The 20,412-nt window shown below is 41.0% G+C and overlaps 1 protein-coding gene across 1 annotated transcript; it reads left to right on the top strand.

Annotated features, from left to right (window-relative positions):
* Nucleotides 1-4,770: 4,770 nt before the first annotated feature.
* Nucleotides 4,771-17,129, top strand: kif7 (kinesin family member 7). Its single transcript, XM_004539371.6, has 20 exons — nucleotides 4,771-4,895; nucleotides 7,281-7,653; nucleotides 7,849-8,046; nucleotides 8,161-8,560; nucleotides 8,651-8,998; nucleotides 9,997-10,189; nucleotides 10,303-10,467; nucleotides 10,665-10,823; nucleotides 10,944-11,083; nucleotides 11,240-11,346; nucleotides 11,886-12,026; nucleotides 12,112-12,317; nucleotides 12,475-12,672; nucleotides 13,311-13,436; nucleotides 13,555-13,731; nucleotides 13,811-14,026; nucleotides 14,244-14,450; nucleotides 15,745-15,943; nucleotides 16,088-16,249; nucleotides 16,441-17,129. The coding sequence occupies exons 2-20, from the start codon at nucleotides 7,323-7,325 to the stop codon at nucleotides 16,833-16,835; spliced, it is 4,068 nt and encodes a 1,355-aa protein (XP_004539428.2). The 5' UTR covers nucleotides 4,771-4,895; nucleotides 7,281-7,322; the 3' UTR covers nucleotides 16,836-17,129.
* Nucleotides 17,130-20,412: the final 3,283 nt, after the last annotated feature.

The following is a 20,412-nucleotide window of genomic DNA, read 5'->3' on the forward strand; positions in this document are numbered from 1 at the left end:
CAGTAGTGTTTATTACCACCACAAAAAAGACCTCCCTGTTCTTCAGATCTCCCCTCTACAGTCTTAATAAAAGACTGTAGGCTGGAGGGTGGCTTTTGTCTGTCCCCCAGGGATCCACAAGAGGTAATGATTCAGTAATAAAGCCCCCGATCCTCTGCATTTTACCTCTCCATTGTCTGTCTAGGTTGATACACAACAAAGTTGGTCTGTGAGAGCACCTGGCCTGAAATCTGATGTTTTGCCCATTCTCTTCACCTCACTGTCCTGTTTTCCACCGCTCCTTAACCTTATCACATTACATCCACTTTCTTGTCATTCCATCCCTTTTCCTCTGGCTCCACTGCCCTTCTCTACAGCTTTTTCCAGTGTGGATGAGTCACACCTCTGTGCAGATAAAAAAACAAAACAGTCCCCCTAATGAGTGCTTGCAAAGTGAGACTGCAGTGAGTATTCTGATCTCAGTCTGGTTGTTGGGGCATTATTATCAGAAACAAGCATGCTCACTTTGACAGCCACTTGGGTTTTCAGTGGTACTTACTTTTGCGTGTATCTTGGTCTCATGTTGCTTTTAATGGAAAAAGGAGAGAGTGATGGTGTCTGCTGAATCTCCAGATTGTGCATGTGTAGTAGAGAACTCTTAGTGAAAAATGTTCCTCACCCGAGTAGTGTTTTTGAACGCACCATCAACCCTCACTCCTCTAATGCTTACATTGTCCTATGCACCCATTATTCAGCCTGTTCTTGCCTTTTTGGCCTTATTCCAGTTAAGGATGGTACCAGAATGAGCACATTAGTGACTTTCTTTATGTCATTGTCTGATCCTGGTGTTTTTGGACCAAATTTTTATTTCCTGTGTTTGGCTTCCCAGTGCCTGGCAGCAGTGAGGATCACAGCATTAAGTCTCTAGTCTATAGCAGTGTGGTCCTCAGTTACTAATCATTTTTCTCCATTTTTTAAAAATATGTTTCCCCTGCTCTTTCCTGTTTAGGCCTTTTTAAATAAATTCTAGCTTGTGTATTTTAATGTAGTAGCCACACAAGTGTTTCATCTTTTAACTGAGTAGCCATGTCTTTCTTTAGAGTTAATTTGTTTTTGTTTAGTTTTTCCTTTCAGTAAGCTGGAGAGCCATGTAATTGCGAGGCGTCTTTGGTGAGGTCCAAACGCTGATGCAGAGAGTGATGTAAGAACATAAATATGAAGGATACTGTCTTAGTTTGAAGTGAAATATGGGGGGGGGGGGGCATACAATCACTTCCAGTACTTCTTGTTCTTCTTTATACTGACAGTTCTTAATGACTTTGGCTGTATGTTTGGGGTCCTTGTGCTGCTCCAGAATGCATTTGGGGCCAGTAAACAATCATTTATATTTCTGAAAGCATTCTTTGCATACAGCATTTTTTCACACCTGCCTAACTTTTGCACAGTACCGCATATTACAATGTTATAGTAAAGTAATATTTTGATAATCGAATTCTATGAGTTTTTATGGGGTTTTAGTTGAGTTTTTCTTCTTTATTTGCAGATCTAACCTTATTCAAGGTTTATTGCTTTGTCAAATAAACTAGTTAAATTAATCTGCCATGCCCCTTTCTTTACCAGCAACTCTGCGTGCTTTTACTACAAATAGGCAATATGATATATATAACAAAAAATAATACAATGTTTGTTTAATATTTCCTGAGGTGCGCTGTTGGTCTTCATTCTTTCAATTTTTTGACACCCCATACAAAATCGTCTCGGAACAGAGGACGCCATCATCTACCTGCTCAATCGTGTCTACACCCATCTGGACCAGCCGGCGAGCACTGTGAGGGTCATGTTTTTTGACTTTTCCAGTGCTTTCAACACCATCAGGCCGACCCTCCTGGGTGATAAGTTAGCAGCGATGCAGGTGGATGCTTCTCTGGTGTCCTGGATTGTTGATTACCTGACAGGAAGACCACAATATGTACGTCTCCCACAGTGTGTGTCTGACAAGGTGATTAGCAACACAGGGGCACCACAGGGGACTGTCCTCTCCCCCTTCCTCTTCACCCTCTACACCACAGACTTCAGCCACTGCACAGAGACCTGCCATCTTCAGAAGTTTTCTGATGACTCTGCGGTGGTTGGATGCATCAGCAGGGATGATGAGACAGAGTACCGGGCTGTGGTCGACTCCTTTGTCACGTGGTGTGAGCAGAATCATCTGCAGCTCAACGTGGCAAAGACCAAGGAACTGATCGTGGACTTCAGGAAGACCAGGAAACACTTGACCCCTGTTTCAATTCAGGGGGTCAGTGTTGACATTGTGGAGGACTATAAATACCTTGGAGTACACATTGACAATAAACTGGACTGGGCTAAAAACACCACAGCACTTTACAGGAAGGGCCAGAGTCGTCTCTATTTTTTGAGGCGACTGAGGTCCTTCAACATCTGCCAGAAAATGCTGAGGATTTTCTATGAGTCTGTTGTGGCCAGTGCAATCCTCTATGCTGTTGCATGCTGGGGGAGCAGGCTGAGGGTCGCAGATGCCAACAGACTTAATAAACTGATCCGTAAGGCCAGCAATGTTGTGGGGATGGAGCTGGACTCCCTCAAGGTGGTGTCGGAGAGGCAGATGCTGTCCAAGATAAAGACAATGTTGGATAACACCTCCCACCCACTCCATGACATGTTGGTCAGTCACAGGAGCTCGTTCAGTGAGAGACTGAGATTACCGAAAAGCACCACTGAACGACACAGGAAATCATTCCTGCCTGTGGCCATCTCCCTGTACAACGCATCCACTTAACACACTGTTTGCTGCTACAACTACACATGTTTCTTTTCCAAATATTTATTTATAAGTGACTTATGTATGTATGTATGTATATATATGTATATATTGTACTATTCTTAGTTAGCGTATTGTCTGTCTTGTCTTAATGTTGGTTTAAAATGGAGCACTGTAACAAAAAATAATTTCCCCCAGGGATCAATAAAGTATTCTGATTCTGATTCTGATTGAAAACACCTGCTTCCTACCTCACCCTTGCCACTGCACATACAAGTCCCATAACAGTGTTGTGGTCAGGAAGAAATGGCAACATCAATTACAAGTAGTAGGATTACTGTTAGGAATACTATTACTATTCTCTTTCAAAAAGCAAGTTTATTGTTAAACCTACACTGTGAGACTTTGCAAAGAAAATGTACCTTTTCAAAATATGATGCAACACTGCCCTCTGTTCACAAATTAGACATACTGCACCCTCAACTCTTTTTAAAAGTGGCCATAAACCATATCTGTTTAAACAGTTATTGGTTATCGGTTTGGAATTTACTAAGATTTTAACAGATTGCAAGAGAGAGAGAAAGGCCAAACTTCATGTGCAATAGGATCCAGACACACATTTATTTGTTTACTGTGCTTGTGGCTTTTCATCACCATTTGTAATCATTGTGGCTATGATTATTAGCATCACTATTGTTTTTAGATACATCATTTAAAAAAACTAGCCTCTTTGAGAGTTGGAGCTCTTTTTTAAGAAGGGCCTGTATAGAGAGAATACAAAAATAATAGCAAATAAAACATTAGGAAAAGTATAATGCATAATGTTTCAACAAAATCAGAGAATGTAATAGTTTTGTAGCACATTTTCTTGTGGGCATTTAAACCCAGTTTTTCAGTGAGAGTAAGAGCTACAGCTACCATTAGACTGTCCTGCGAAAGGGCATTGTAAATAAGCCTGTTATATTTAAATATAACACGGGAGCCGTGGAAAGTGGGCAATTTTTGAAGAACTTTAAATATAGCCCAACATGTCATTCAACATCATATCATGTATAGCCTACATTTCAAGTCTTGTTACATCTGAACTGACCTGCTCACATAATGTGATTGGTGGATGATCACCAGCACACATAAACATCAAATTTGATCTTTTGTTTTTTTGTTTGTTGCTTGGGAATTCATAGTTTTCAGTGTCCATTCATTCATTTTATTATAGTCCATAAGCTGTTTACTTTAGTTTTCTTCCACTAAACAGTTCTCTGGCCTCAACCTTTAATTTTCTCAAACATAATGTAAGTTGCATTTACTGAAGACACAACCTAAGATTATCCTTTCAGCAAAAATGAGGCAGGGGAAAACAGAAAAGTACTGCTTTAATGTCAGTTATGGTCCAAACAAGGCTGGCCATGTGGTGAGAATGAACCATGGAATAAATATCACTGTAAAATTCTAAACTTTCATTTTTGATAAAGCATAGTTAGGGATGCACCAGGTGCCCCTGAGTTCGCCCTTAGCTACACTAGGTGATTATTACACACCACTCTGCTTTCAATCCCTAGTTATTATTACTCTCAAGCTCTCTTCTACAGTATGTTTTGCCCTGTCTTTCTCTCTTACCTGAGCCTGCACAAAGATTTTTCCTGTCAAAGGTGAGTCCTACCATCGCCAAGTACTTGCTCAGAGGGTTAAATGTGATTGTTGGGGGCTCTCTCTGTATTACTGTAGGGTATATATAAATATATAAAGCGCCTGCTGTTTTGACTTGGCTCTATAAAAAATAAAAGTGAATTTAAAAAAACAGCTTTCGTGATTTGACTAGTTGCATTTACACATGTGGTTTTCGTGCAGATAACAGAAATTTCTCTCAGCTCCCATAAATTATTTTACAATCCAGGATCCAAAACAAAACAAAACCGTAATGATTAAAGTGCCTTTTATACTAAATCACGTGTGCTGTGACCTGCTGAGATGTTGTCGCCTCTCAGCCAAGATGCTTTGCTGCTGCAGATCATACCCAGGCCACGGTTTCGTGCTCCTCCCCTGGGCTGCCCGTGGACTGCCCCTCAGCTTCCATTCTTCCCCAAAAAAGCTCTCCAGAGTTACTCTGAACCCGTGGTACAACTCCTGCTGCATTAAAGTAAGTCGTGAAAAATGTTTAGTGGTTACGAAAACTGTCAATGTACGCCGTTTAACGTTACGCATTTCTAACGGGCCGAGCTAGTTCGCGCGTTATCAGCTTTTATCCACCCTCATCCTCAAGTTTTTGATGTTGTTGTTTAGACTGTCAGCTAACTTTAGCTTAGCTGAAGTGAATCTGGACAACAAGCAGCCTCACGAACTTATGAACTTTAGGAAGCAGCGTGAAAATGAAACAGTCCTAAAATAAAGCCGACATTTTTCTCATTAATAGAGGTAGTACATTTTTGTGTTTTCTTCTTCTTTTGTTTTTTGTAACCCTGTACAACAGCGAGCTAGCGTTACCCTGCTAACTTGGGAAATACAAGTTAGCAGCGCTGTGATTACTTCTGGATGTGAACTATAACTTTTTTTTCTTTACTCGATACAAAGCTGGTTTGTCTGCGTGAAAAAGCGATAACTTAACTAATGAAGTCGGTGATGAAACGCTACCCTTGGGTTAAAACGCAGTAACGTAACAGTACTTAACCAAAAAATAAGAAAAGATTATTCACAACGCGACACCCGCTATTTTAAACTGTTGAAGACTTTAACTGTGTCATATAACTACTGTGTCGTTAGTGCAGAGCTGTAATTAACCAGTAAATAGGGGAAGTAAATAGGCTCAGACTAATCCAAGTAATAATAAAGCATCCTTGAAGGGGTTTAATGTGAAATTGTAAACGTTTATTTTGAATAAGATCTTGGTACAGGTATATATTTTTAGTAACACTATAACTTTGGGAGAGATATGCTGTGTTAAAAAGCCTCGAAATCAAAACTTATTTTATACTGCATGCATCTAAAAAAGATTGTGAGTTATTTCATCTAAAATGTTGTTGTTTGTTTCCTTACTGTAGTTTCAGGGAGTGTACATTTACATGAATAGAATATGAATGATAATCATAAACATTCACACAGCAGCTTTTCCTGCAGATGTTTGTTTTTGTTTATTTCATGTTTGCACCCAGGTCAGCATTTCTTAATGATCAACTCAGAAGCTGTATGCCTTTGTCTAAAATGGTAAATTGTGTGATACTTATATAGTCCCATTTCTACTCAGTTTTGAGAACTCAGAGTACTTGCTGTTACAAGTATCAAACTATAACACACATTAACACACATTCATACAGTGCTTTTATCTAATTTCACACATACACACAGACTCACATTCCAGTTGGTGCATCAGGGGCAACCCGGGGTTCAGTATCTTGCTCAGTGTTACTTTGACACATAGCCAAGAAGAGCCAGGGTTGACCAAAAGACCTGTGTCCAAAAGACCTTTGACTGAAGGGTAAAGTTGGCTAAACTGAAAGAGAAGTGGGTTTGCAGTTAAATATCCTAGCTCTAGGTGAGTCGACATTACCACATACAGTACAGTGGTGTTGTCACTTTTTATAGAGTTTACCTTATAAGAACTTTGTTGTGCATGGATCTCCTTTCATTTTTGTTTTGTTTTTTAAATAACTGTAATAACATTATTTTATTTTATCTTTTTATAGAACACATATCTTATCAATGTTCTTCAGCAGTAAGTACAGTATTGTGAAAAACCTTTTACAGGACTACATCCAGGAAAGGTGTTGTGCAGTTGATGGTTAGTAGCAGCCAGGTACTGCTAATCAGGTGACTTTGATTAATTGGGCATCAGCATGTGCCTTTATCCTGGTGTTTGTGCAGAAGTTTTGGTAGTTTGCTGGTCTGGACCATTCAAGTGTGTCTTAACAAAAGGCCTCAATCTTTCCAGAAGTGGACATCGCAGCAAATGCACCCCAAGGTCAGATCATGCAATGCTCAGAGAAAATGCAAAAAAACTAAGAAAACAAAACAAGAACTACAGCACATGGCAACACCGCGTAGGTTTGCAAAGTTGCATCTTATTCTTGATTCACATGTGAGATTATCTGTCAGACAGATCAAACTTGGCCCAAATTCAGTCATGCAACAGGACAGTGATCCCAAGCACAGCAGCAAATCTACAACAGAAAATAAAATAATCAAGGTGCTGCAGTGGCCCAGTTAAAGTCCAGACATTAAACAGACTAAAAGCTGTAGAACAACTTTAAGAGCTGTGCATGAATGAAAGCTGGCAAACCTCAGTAAACTGTAGCAATGTTGTGAGGAAAAGTGGGCCACAAAGACTGATAAAGTCGTACAGAAAACGATTACGTTAAGTTATTGCTGCTAAAAGTGGTTCTACAAGCTACTCAGTCATGGGTGCACTTATTTTTTCCCATCTTATCATGCCATCAATCGCATCCTCATTTATTACCTTGTACCATATTCATAAATGTGACATGAGATGTTCATCAAATATTTGTCAATAAATGATTTTTGTTTTCTTTAGGCGTCCAAAGATGATCAATACATAACAGAGAGGAGAGAAGAAATGTCTCCCAAACTGCCTGCTGGCCAGGGCAGAGGGGAGTATTCTGCAGTGCAGGTGGCTGTCCGAGTACGTCCGCTGCTGCCTAAAGAGCTTCTGCACTGCCATGAGAGCTGTATCACTGTGGATCCTGAGCTGTGTAGGGTTACTCTGGGTCATGACCGACACTTTCTTTGCGACTTTGTATTTGAGGAAACTTGCAGTCAGGAGGAGATTTATTCTGCGTCTGTTCAGCCGCTCATAGATGCCTTCTTTCAAGGTTTCAATGCTACAGTGTTTGCCTATGGACAGACAGGATCAGGCAAGACTTACACCATTGGGGAAGCTAATATTTGTAAGTTTTTCTTTTTTGTCTTTTAGAATTTTTTTTACTTCAAAATATTAGTAAAATCTTTGGTTTCAACAAAGCATGCATGGCACACACTTTAAAAATACAAGCTATGCTATTTTGCAGTTTTTTTATTGGATTGAAAAAATTAGCTGAACAGAATCAGATTTTCCATTTTTTAAAAATTAACTGTAATTTTAGGTTCCTTTAGTGATGAGGAGCAGGGCATCATCCCCAGGGCCGTTGCAGATATCTTCAAGCTGCTCGATGAAAATGACCTCACAGACTTCTCTGTTCGAGTCTCCTATCTGGAGATTTACAAAGAGGATTTCAAGGACTTGCTGGAAGTTGAGACTGCCAGCAAGGACATCCACATCCGGGAGGATAAGGGCAATATTGGTGAGGAATAAAGAGTCTTAAATGTTTCTAAGCATGTTTTTGAGTAGTCAATGCAGAAATGTTTTCATTTAAAAAGTATTTGTTGATGTATTTAATTGCATTTTGACTTCGTAGTTTTGTGCGGCGTAAAGGAGTGTGAAGTGGAGGGTCTTGATGAAGTGCTAAGTTTACTGGAGTCTGGAAACACAGCCAGGCACACTGGTGCAACCCAGATGAATCCCAACTCCAGCAGGTCTCACACCATTTTTACTGTGTACATGGACCAACGACGAGGAAGCTCTCGCCTTTATGGGACTGCTGGAAGTTCTGGACCACAAATGTTGTCTTCCAAGTTTCACTTTGTTGACCTGGCAGGATCAGAGCGCATTTTAAGGACAGGAAACACTGGAGAGAGACTAAAGGAGAGTATCCAGATTAACAGCGGTCTTTTAGCTCTAGGAAATGTTATCGGGGCACTGGGGGACCCCAAGAGGAAAGGCTCTCACATACCATACAGAGATTCTAAAATTACAAGGTAAGTTATAATAAGTTGATCTGGACTTAAGCATATCAATCTAACTAAACATTAATACCTGATCATTTTATTTTTCCTTCTTTCAACTAGGATACTCAAAGATTCTTTAGGAGGAAATTCAAAAACGCTGATGATTGCTTGCATCAGTCCATCTTCTTCTGATTTTGATGAGAGCCTGAACACACTAAACTATGCCACAAGGGCAAGAAACATTCAGAACCGTGCTACAGTCAACTGCAAACGTGAGCCAGATCGCGTGGAAGGGCTCGAGCAGCAAATCAAGGCGCTTCGCAGAGCCCTCGAAAACCGCCAGCGTTCAGAGACCCGCATAATCTCTCACGCCGAACCCAATAGGAGACCTCGACTTGGAGAGGGAGAAATAAGCAAACTGCAAGTCCAGAGCGCTCACTATAGGACCTGCACAGACACTGCTTACAGGTTAAAGAGCATTTATCGATGGGTTTGATTTAGTCTGCGTTATTTAAACTGTGCTGTAAGATTTGGACACTCTGTTTAACCTACCAGAAAAACGTACACATTGGTTGACAGCTGCTTTGTGAATTAATCCTCATCTACATCTTTAGAGAGAGAAAAGTTTGATATATGTATATATCATACAATTTAAAAAGCCAGTGCAAACACAACACTGTTTGGTTTATTTTATAATTACGTAATAATTTATTTATTTTTTTTAATATTGGAAAACAATGAAAGTGTCCAATCAGCCAAAGTCTTAATATGTGACGCAGGATGGGAATAGCCAGCCAAAGATGCAGACTGAGAATCTCAGCTACCAACATAAAAAAACAAGCAATAGCAGAATCAGGAACAACTGAACTTTTTAGTATTTCCAGTGTTTGTCTTACATTCACTTTCTGCAGATATCTCTCAAAACTGTGTCAGAAAATGCATGTTTGAACAGTTTCTGAGGCATAAACAGTATCTTATGCACTATTTTGCCCCGTATTGTCATCTAGCAAAACTCAACCATGATAAGAAAAAACGGTCTCACACTCCTAGGGACTGCAACCCAGTGCTGGCGACTGTTGTCTTTAGCCTGTGGTGATAATGCTGTATGGATTTTGTTCGTTAAAACAGTTTTTTTTTGTTATTTATAAATGTGTTGAAAATAAGCATTTTTCCATTTGCGTTTTAACTAAACAATAATAATTCTGAGAATGCAAGTAAAATTTGTAGAAATTTGTCATGCAAACTGTTTGTTGCATGACAGAGAATAAATTAAAAGTTAAAATTTGGGACTTTAGCGTGGTTTTCACATAAGGTAACTTGTTTAAAACTATTTAAAACCCAGTCATCTGCGTATTTTATTCTAAATCATAATTTTTGATGTTTCTCTGATACAAAAATGTAGAAGAGATAAGTGAAATCAATGGCTATACAAACATTTGAATGTCTGTGCTGCTGGTGGATCACAGGTTGCTGCGGGAGCTGCAGAGTGAAGGGGCTCTGACTGCTGAACAAAGTCTGAGAGTGAAGGAGTGGCTTTGTTCTGTGGAGGAAGAGAGAAGTGGGCTGACCACGGCTTCCGGTCCAGACAGCGGTATTGAGAACAGCTCCACTGAGGACAGTGCTGGCCTGAGGAGGGGCAGGCCTTCTGTAAGAAACCAGGTCTGTCCCTTTCACTCTAAAATAATTACTAAATCACTAGTAATTATTTTTAAAGAGTAACGTTTTGAACAAAAACATAGGACACGTATTACTAACTATGAATTACTCCTTAGGACACCGCTGTGGAGGAGAGGTGGAGCCATGACCATGACAGTGATAAAGATGGAGAGAAAGAAGATGCTATTGCACACCTTCAGTCACAGATCCAGCGGTTAGAGAGGGAGAACACAGACTTTCTAGCAGCTCTGGAAGATGCTATGGAGCAGTACAAGCAGCAGGTTAGACAAAGTTTATCTCCTATATTGTTTTTCTGTTGGAGCAGTGACTCACACTTTTGATTTTTTTTAATTGTCATCACAAAGTTAATCCTACTGACCCGCACCCGAGCTGTGTCAACACTTAATACACTGATGTTTCAGGTCATATCTGATCTTAGTGATGTGATACTGATTTTATTGTCCTCTTATTGTCTCAGAGTGATAAGCTGCAGGAGCAGCAGGACCTGATAGCAGATCTACAGTGTCAGCTCTCTACTCCAGGACTGATGGGCCTGGGTCTTAACATGAGGCTGCGGCCGCACACTGCCCCCATGGGCTCCATGCAGCACAGCCAGAATGGAGGCACCCACAGACAGGTAACCAGCCATTAAAAAAAAGAAATAGAAAATCCATATTAAGATGCATTAAGAGTACAATTTATTCTTTTGTTTTATAGTTTTCATACCTCTACATCTGTGTGTTTTGTGTGATTGCAGGTCAGTCCAGTGGGATACATTGGTAATGGGCCTTGCACTGATCAGGATGGGAAACTGTATGAGGAGCAGGAGATCCCAGGTGGAGTGGAAACACATTACAGGGAAAAAGAGGGCAGTCATTCTGGACAAGAGAGGTCAAAGTATGTTGTTTCTTCTGAATCTAAATTGAGTTTCAATTTTTTTTTAAAGTTGCTAAACAACTGTCTGGGCAATCATGTCAATCAACCATTCACTCAAAGTGTCATTGTGTTACGCCTGTGCTCATGGTATTTGTGACTTGTGCGTTATTCTGTCAGGCAGGTGAATCTGACCTGGACCAAGTGGGACATGCAGTCAGGGGGATTACCAGCTGCTGGCAAAGGGCTGGAGCCAGACCAGCACCCCTGTTTAGCTAGAAAAGCATGTAAGTCTAACAACTTGCTCACTACCAAGATTACCAGATGCTCAGAAATAATTTAATGGAGCGTTGAGCGGGATGTTGAAAGTATTGTCAGGATTTCTTTTTTGTACTATATTTGCCTTGACTAGTGGAACATTTCTTAAATCAGAAATCAAGTTTAAGTCATGCAGTGTCATACAGTCAGAAACACTCTGTTACAAACACGATCAGTTATGATCCAGTTTTAAGTCCTTTTGCTTATTTTTCTGTGTTTTCTGCAGACTGCGTATCCAGTCTCTGTGCGGCATGCACAGAAAATGAATTAAGTAAATTGCAGGGACACTAACATCACGTGGAAAGATTAATTCTGTACTTTATTGTGGTTACATGTTCAACCAATGGTTACCGCAGACTTCTAAAACTGATTGTTATTCTTCTGTTGCCTCTTTTCTGTTTCTATATTACACTCCACTCGTGCTTGAGTTGAGTCAAAGCTGTGTCTCCTTCCTAATTGTACCACCATCCTATCAACCTTGTGTGTTCACTTTCAAATTTCTCTGTAGCCAACTCCAGCAGTGGGGAAAGTCTAAAAAGCTTTGAAGGTGTTTCAGAGTGGGGACTTCTTCAGGCACAGCAGAAGATCAGGGAGTTCTCTGTCACCATTCGCATGAAAGAAGAACTCATTAAGGAACTTGTCAAAACAGGTAGCAATTAAAATTTTGGCTTTATCCTTTTCACAGAAAATATTCTCTTGTGTGTTTTTTCTGAATCAGTTGTTTGCCTTTTAAGGTAAGGATGCTCAGGCTCTGAACAAGCAGTACAGCCATAAGATCACAGCTCTGGAGGGGGAAGCTGTGCAAGCTCGGCAGGAGCTGCAGGAGGCCCAGCGGCAGCTGCAGGACCTAGAGAGGCAAGAGAGAGAGATCAGCATCACAGACAAGACCAGAGCACAGGAATGTCGCAGGAAGATAGCTGCTGCTCAGAGCAAAGTTCAGGTTTGTGTTCATGTGACGCCAAGTTCGGAGTGATGTTGTTGTTTTGTGTCAGTGAGATGCTGCTTTTTAAAACTGTGTTCTTAATGATTTCCTTTCCTGATTTTTAAACATGACCTGTAAACTTCTAAAAGTGAAAATATTTCTGGTTAAACATTAGGTACTAAGTCAGCGTCAGAGGGATACTGCCCGTCTCGCCAACCTCCCTGCCCAGAGTGAGCGCCGTGTGTTAGAGCTGGAGAGAAGCGTCCAGTCTATGAGACAGCAGCAGGAGCAGCTGCAAAAGCGGCTGCGTCAGGAAAGTCAGCAGAAGCGTCGTCTGGAGAACGAAATGCAGCAGAGAACTCACAGAGTCAAGGTACCACTGAGTGGCTTTGTTGTTTGTAACTAAGCAAAGTTTAATTGAAAAATATTAGTCTGTGCGACAGATGGCACTGCAGTTTCAGTTAAGGCTGGGTAATTAATCCAATTTTATGTCAGTTATGATTTTTTTTCCAACAAACACGAAACCAAAAAAAATCTAGATTAAACGCCTTTGAATTCATTTTCACTAAAAAGCTGTCGTTTGTTTCTTGAGTTATAAATCAAGCACCTCTTTCCTTTGCAGCTTAAACTCACTCAGTGTTTAGTGCAGCTCAAGCCAAGAGAGAGCAAATGGGGCTCACTTTACCCCCAGGCTACACTCGCAGACATCCCACAGTGGTGGTAGGGTGGCGTGGACTGGTGGTTGCCCTTGCGAGAAAGGCTTTAGAGTCAAAAACGTCTCATCTTAGGGTCTAACTCTCCTACAGGACAAACGTCTGTCCTCTGTCACCTCCATTTAAATACTTTTTACTCAGCAGCCTTAGAATGAGTATAGAATCTGTCTTTTGGGGGGCAATGATGAGCAAATTAGCTTAACTGGTAATTGGAGCCGAATGCAGTTCTTGCAGTTCTTCCTGTTCTTGCAGTGCGATGTGTGAAAATGTGACTTTCATGTTATTTACACCATACCAGGAACTTGAAATAAAGAATGAGCAGCAGCAGAAGATCCTGAAGATAAAGACCGAAGCGATTGCAGCTTTCCAGAGGCAGAGACGCAGCGGCAGCAACGGCTCTGTCATCTCATTAGAAGAGCAGCAGGTGCAGCAAGAGCTGAGATGCAGTAGTAGTGTATACACGTAAAGCACCTAGAAATACTACTACTGTCTGTTATTGTGCTTTTATGTGTCCTTTTGTGTCTCAACTTGCCTGTGAGCAGAAAATTGAGGATCAAAAGCGCTGGCTGGATGAGGAGATGGAACGGATACTAGAACAGAGGAGAGGATTGGAAGATCTGGAGGGAGAGCTGACGAAAAGAGAGGAAATCCTGGCCAAGAAAGAAGCATTGCTACAGGAACGCAGCGGATTGGAAACCAAGAGGCTCCGCTCCAGTCAGGTATTAACATAAACAATTCAGCTTATTAGCACAGAGGACTTGCAGATACTGAGTCCTGTTTTATTCATCTTTCCTCCAGGCCCTAAGTAAAGATCTAATGACACTCACCGGGCGCATTGAATTACTCGAGGAAGAGTTGAGTGAGAGGAATGGTCTCCTTCGCAGTAGTAGTGCTCAAGACTCCCAACAGATCCGGCAAGAGATCTCCAACCTACGTCAAGAGAAAGATTCACTGCTTAAACAGCGAGTTGAGCTGGACGATAAACTGCGGCAGGGTAGCCTGCTCTCACCAGAGGTCAGATATTACTCTGAGGTTCAAGCTCTTTTATCTGATTTCAATTATCAGCACTCTTTAGATTAATATTTTGCTGTACAGAACACATGTACTGAATACAGTCACAATAACAGCCTAATTATCAAGAATCTGGAAAGCACTAGTTTCAAACTGAAAATGAATTCTACATCGTATTCAAATCTTCATTAAGGACATCTGTTCACTCTGATGTTACCAGGAGGAGCGAACGCTTTTCCAGCTGGACGAGGCAATTGAGGCTCTGGATGCAGCGATTGAGTATAAGAATGAAGCCATCACTCAAAGACAGAGACAGCTTCGGGTTTCTGCCAGTATGCTCTCCCAGTGGGAGATGAATCTCATGGCCAAGCTCAGTTACCTGTCTGCCTCTGAGACCAGAGCTCTGCTGTGCAAGTACTTCGACAAGGTATGTGAAACAGAATAAAAAATGTTCTGAATAAACAGACCCACACAAATTTTAGTCATTTTTAGGGGGTAGAATAAACCTTAAGATGATAAAAAAGAGAGAACTGTGCCCATGTAAGCACCTCAGTCTGATTAGTTTGTGGCTGTGCTCTTCCTTAGTATGCCCTCTCCCTCACATTTAATGTGCCCATGCCTGCCTTGACAGAAACGCCCGGTGATGCATTCTACTTCCCTTTCGACAAATCAGCAGTTACAAAGCTGAAATGTGTCTTTGTGTTGAGATTTTTAAGAGAAACTCTTAGAGAATTAAGAGCAACACATCCAATATTGATGCCTGTTTCCAGAGAGTTGATTTTATGCGCCAAAGAAAAGGTAGCCAATGAGGATGGTGATTGTAGGACATACACTCAACAGAAACATTACGAGACATACCTTGCTAGCACTCGATTGGGCCCCTTTTTACCTTCAGAAATGCGTTAATTCTTCAACAAGGTGCTGGAAACATTCCTCTAAGATTTTGGTTCATATTGACATGATAGCATCACAGGTCACACCACATCTGTGAGTGTCTACATCCCAAAGGTGCTCTGTTGACTGTGGGGGCTATTTGAGTACTGTGAACTCACTGTCATGTCCAAGTAAGCAGTTTGAGATGATTTGAATTTTGTGACATGGAGTGTCATCCTTCTGGAAGCAACCATCAGAAGATGGGCACACTGTGGTCATAAAGGGGTTGGTTAGTAACAAAACACCGTTACAGCACCATCCACCACCAGCCTGAACCGTTGATACAAGACAGGATGGATCCATGTTTTCCTGATGTTTATGTCAAATCTGACCCTACCTAATGTGACAGCAGAAATCAAGACTCATCACCAGGCAATGTTTTTCCAGTCATCTATTGTCCAGTTTTGGTGAGCCGTGTTTATTGCAGTCTCAGTTTCCTGTTGTTCACTGAGAGGAGTGGCACCCAGGCTGCTTCAGGGTTCAGTATGTACCCATAACTTGATTGTAATGAGTGGTTTTTTGAGTCACTCTTCCTTCCTATAAGCTTGAAACAATCTGGTCATTTACCAACATCCACAAGGTGTTTTCATCCAGAGAACTGTCGCTCCCTGGATATATTCTTTTTCTGACCATTTTCTGTAAACTCTAAAATTGGTTGTGTAGATCAGCAGCAACATTCAGTCCAGCCCAGCTGCCACCAACAGCCATTCAAGGTCACTTAAATCACCATTTCCCCCCCACCTCACCAGTTGTAGGCTTATGAGTGTTTGTGTGCACATTTCCTGCAGGTGGTATCTCTGCGTGAAGAAGAGCGTAAGCTGCAACTTGCCCTAGCTGAGCTGGAAATGCAACTAGATGAGCAGCAGAGGCTGGTGCAGTGGCTGGAAAATGCACTCGATCGCACACAACTCGACACAGATCGCCGGCTTACACAACAGCAGAAGGAACATGAGAGGAGTGTGCAGCTCTTACTGCAGCAGTGTCGAGGTGAGACTAACATAAACCAGTCACGCTATACTGCAGACTAAGTCTCACACACTGAACATATGTAAGGCTCAAAGGTAGAGTATAAGTTAAAGTGGCAGATGGTGTTTCCGTTAATATACTGTGTACGTTTTATCATCCCAACAGAACAAATGGACGAGGGTCTGTTAGGGCGGCAGCGGCAGTATGAGGGATGGATCCTCAACCTCAGCAGGGAACTGAACCATTACAAAGCGGCTAATGTGGAACTAAACAACAAACTGAGGGAACTCTGTGGGTCATCCACGCAGCCAAAAGAGCATCCTAAAGGTGCAAAAGTGTTTATTTTTAGTGTGTGATTGCGATGTCATTCTGCGGGACTAGGAACAAGATGCCTTTAGTTCAAATTTTCCTTCTGTTTTGTAACTTTTGGAGTTTTCCAGTCGAATTTAGTGATTTTTACCGTTAAAAATAATGTATTCCTGCATTAGTAAATATCCTTATAACATACTGTCTTTCAGTCGTGCCATCTGATGGTAAACCTGCGAACGCTGGCAGCATGGAAAAGCTTCCCCGTTGCCCCGAAGACAGCTCAGGAGGCAGTGGGGCAGGGCAGCTGGACAGACCTTCCAAGTCTAGGGAGGAAATGCGGGAGCTGGTGAACACCCCTCTCCCGTCCACGTGGAGGCGCTCTTCTCTCCCAACGGAGGAACCTGCCATCATGGAGGAGCTGTGGCTTCAGGTGGCCAGTGATGGCCCTGTTAAACGTGTAGGTCAAACTGCTGTGGGGTCTTGGAGTGGGCCAACATCCCTGCCTGTGGTTAAATCTCGCCGGGAGTCCCGTCGCTCCAGCCTCAACATTGGACCACTGACCTCAAACAATGCATTAATAGATGTGCGAAAGAATCCTGTCTGAAAGTAAATGTAACATGTAATTCGCATGTATTTTTGCTCTGTGGTCGCTGAAAGGTTTTATTGCTTTGTCAGTCTTTTAGCTTTTTTTATGTGAATTTTGTACTTTAAATAATGAACACCCACTGATTTTGATACAAAGCACTTTCCACTAAGTTTTTCATGTCATACAGATGGTAGGTATGTGGTCTAACAATATGGCTCATTTCATCCCTACAAAACGAGATTCTGTCTTTCTCTGATGATGTAGTCTTTTGACTTTCTTGAATATTTTATATTAAAAGGTTTTTGCCTTCTATGCTCATGTTTCTTATTTTCTTTTGTACTGAATTCAAGTCCACAGATGTCAAACCTTGAATAAATTACCTCAGAGAAATAGTGCATTTTAAGTTTGAGTCAGGATTTAGAGTCCATCACAACACAGAAACAGCACTACTGAAGGTTATCACTGATCTTCCTATAGCCTCTGACAGGTGAAACATTTGATAACACTGACTACACCAATTACTATAGAGACAGGAACTATTATTAAAGAACGATTAAAGAAAAATGTTTGCAGCACAAGTCATGGAGTTCCACAGAGTTGTGTTCTGGGACTCATGCTTTTTATATTATAGATGCTTCCCTTAGGAAATACAGTGATGTGTGATTTTTTACTTCTAAATTCTGATAAAGCTGAGGTTTTTGTGTTTTGACCTAGAAATCTCAGAAACATGTCTTACTTAGATGCAGTATCTGCTCTCCAGTAGCATTATGAAGAATCTTAGTCATTTTTGACCAGAGCATGTCCTTCAAGGTGTGCATTAAACAAAAAAGTAGAACTACATTCTTTCATCTGTGCAGCATACCTAAAATTAGAAACGTCCCATCACCAGTAAAGCAGAAAAACTTGTTTGTGTATTTTTAACTTCTAGGCTTGAATGTCACTGATCCCATTTGTTCTAAACACTCCTGCAACATATTTGTTGTATATCAGCTTCACTTCTGTGTTGAATCCAGGAATGAATTTAAAATGCATTCGCTGCTCGCAGATACTGGATTGTCTAATTGTTTGAGATTTATCTCTAATCTTGTAAATCTCGACCTTGCAGTATAAAGCACGCTGATGGGGCTTTTTTAAATGAATTTTTAGCAATTAAACTAAATTACATTGAATATGTGTAGCTGTACTTTAAGGACTTGTAAAACAATCATTTTGGAGTGACGTTTGCATGTTCTGAATGTTAAATTATTGGATGAATCTTAGCAAAGCTGATGTTGATAAGAGAAGAAAAATCATTTTATGTTTTAATTAGCATAATTTGCTGAGGACAAAGAAGCCAGATTCCAGGTAAAACTTTGCTTCATGGTTTTCAAAGATGCATTACACTGCATTATTATTATTATTATACACAGCCTAAAAGTGCACATCTGTTCACAATGAAAAATTACTCTTAAATACAAAAGTCTGAAGATCTGTGTCTTCAGGTGCCAAATCCCACCTGTAAGAGAAAAGGTACCACACTTTAGGGCAGTGGTTACATATTGTCATTCACAATATTCTCCCATTTCTCTCTTTCTCTACACTTTTTAATGAACACAATCTTTTTCTCTCTTCTGTTAGATACAGAGGAACACATGAAAGATAATGGAGACTATCTGGGACATGAGAGTTTGGATGGACACTAGAAGGCAGTATAACCTCAAATCTGAAATGTGGACTGAACATCTCTGTACTTTTTCAAGTCTCATCTCTGTGGACTGTTTTCCCCTCTGGGCTCAGAAACTGGTTCTTCGTAAAGTCATTGACTTCTGAGAGAGAGCAAAAAGAAAAAACACATTAGCATGTATGTGTTTGTGTTGTGTTGTGTTGCTGACTTTCGCAAGTCCAAAAGGAACAAGTAATCAATCAATGGAAAAGAGCCCAATGGAAAATCTGATGGAAAATCTGATCTACATCTAATTATTAATAATTAAAATTCAAATATTTAATCAAACATCAGATTCTTACTCATTCTAATTTCAAAAACAGGCATGATAGAGAAGGGGCAAGTGGTGGCTTGAAAATAACTATATTATATATGAAAAAATAAATAAATAAATAAATAGCCTTGTTTCAGGACACCATTAGCAAAAAGGTGTGTATCTGAGGAAAAGCTGGGGGGATTTTGTGTCCTCTTCTCATAAAAATAAGTAAATAAATAAAAATATTCAGCTGTAAATGTGAGTTGGTCCGAATGAGTTTGCGTTACATTTTTGTATTTTTGTGATGCGATAAGAAAACAATACGTGTTTCCTTTTCCCACCTTTGAAAATCAGTGGAAAAGTAAGTAAAAGTAAGTAAGAGAGTAAGAGATCACATGATGGACGTGGGGTATTGCTTGTCTGCCACAGCGTTGTAGTTGATTTTGCTACCGCTGGGTGGCGTTAAAGTCAGAAACTGACTAGATCTGTATGATGGTTTTAATTAGTGGGGAGCCGTTGATAATATAGGGAAAAGAAAAAAGAAAAGCATGTGCCAACACCGGCTTCAAACGTGTCACAGATGATTTCCTGTTTTACTAACACATCTTTAAAAAAAAATAACAATAATAGATGACTAACAACACCGACACCACCCAGGAGCGATATGGCTACAACAAGCTGAACGAGATAAGAAAACTAAACTTATGTAATAATAATAACAAAACATTGTAACTACTCTTTTTTTTTTTTTTTTACTTTAGCCAGCAACAACGTGCTCTCTGCTTCTTTTTCTTCTTTTTTAAGTTTTGTTTTGCTGGTTCGGTTTCCACTTCCACAGTTAAAAGAGCGCAACGGCGACGTGATGTCTTCGTGAGTTCTCCAAAAACACGCACACGCACAGAGAGAGAGTTTGCGATTGGTTATCGGCAACTTGCTGTCCGCGTGACGTCAGCAAAAGGAGGAGGAAGTATTGAGAAAAAAAGAGAGGAGGCGAGATGAGAGCACTGAAGTGTCTGTCAGGGGACACGTCGCAGCTTCAGGACCGCGGACTGATGATGCGCGCTTTTGGACGCTGTTGATGAAAAGCGTGTCGCTCCTCTGTCGGTCCCACGGAGATCACGGCACTGACCCGGGAACGTCCTGATCTCGGATACAAGCACACGGCACGACGAGGATGTCTCATCCACAGCCGTCTGCGCAGGCTCGGCAGATGGCGTGGGATTTATCGATCTGATCCACGCGCTCACCTGTTTGTCGAAGCGAGGCTGTACAGAAACTCATTTCCATGTTCTAAACATCTGGAGCCCGGATGATGCGACGCTGGCCGCCCCTCTTTGCCACATGTGGATGTTTTGGTCTCCACGAACGCAGGAGGCATCTCAAGAAGTGAGTATTGTGGTTAGGGTAGGCTTGACTAGTTTCCACAGATCATTCCACCTTCAACAAATGCGCCTCGATCTGAGGGCGCAGACTTGACATTTGACACATTTATGGTTATATTGTCGGCGTTTATTTAACGTGACATGCTCAAGTTCACCGTCAAACCCATGACCAATAGATAACGATGTGTGCTGGCTTCTATAACAAGTTTGCAAGAGAACAACATTAAAATGGTACATGAGTAACCCAGTTACCTG

This window comes from Maylandia zebra, linkage group LG1 (genome assembly GCF_041146795.1).
Source record: "Maylandia zebra isolate NMK-2024a linkage group LG1, Mzebra_GT3a, whole genome shotgun sequence".
Taxonomy (NCBI): domain Eukaryota; kingdom Metazoa; phylum Chordata; class Actinopteri; order Cichliformes; family Cichlidae; genus Maylandia; species Maylandia zebra.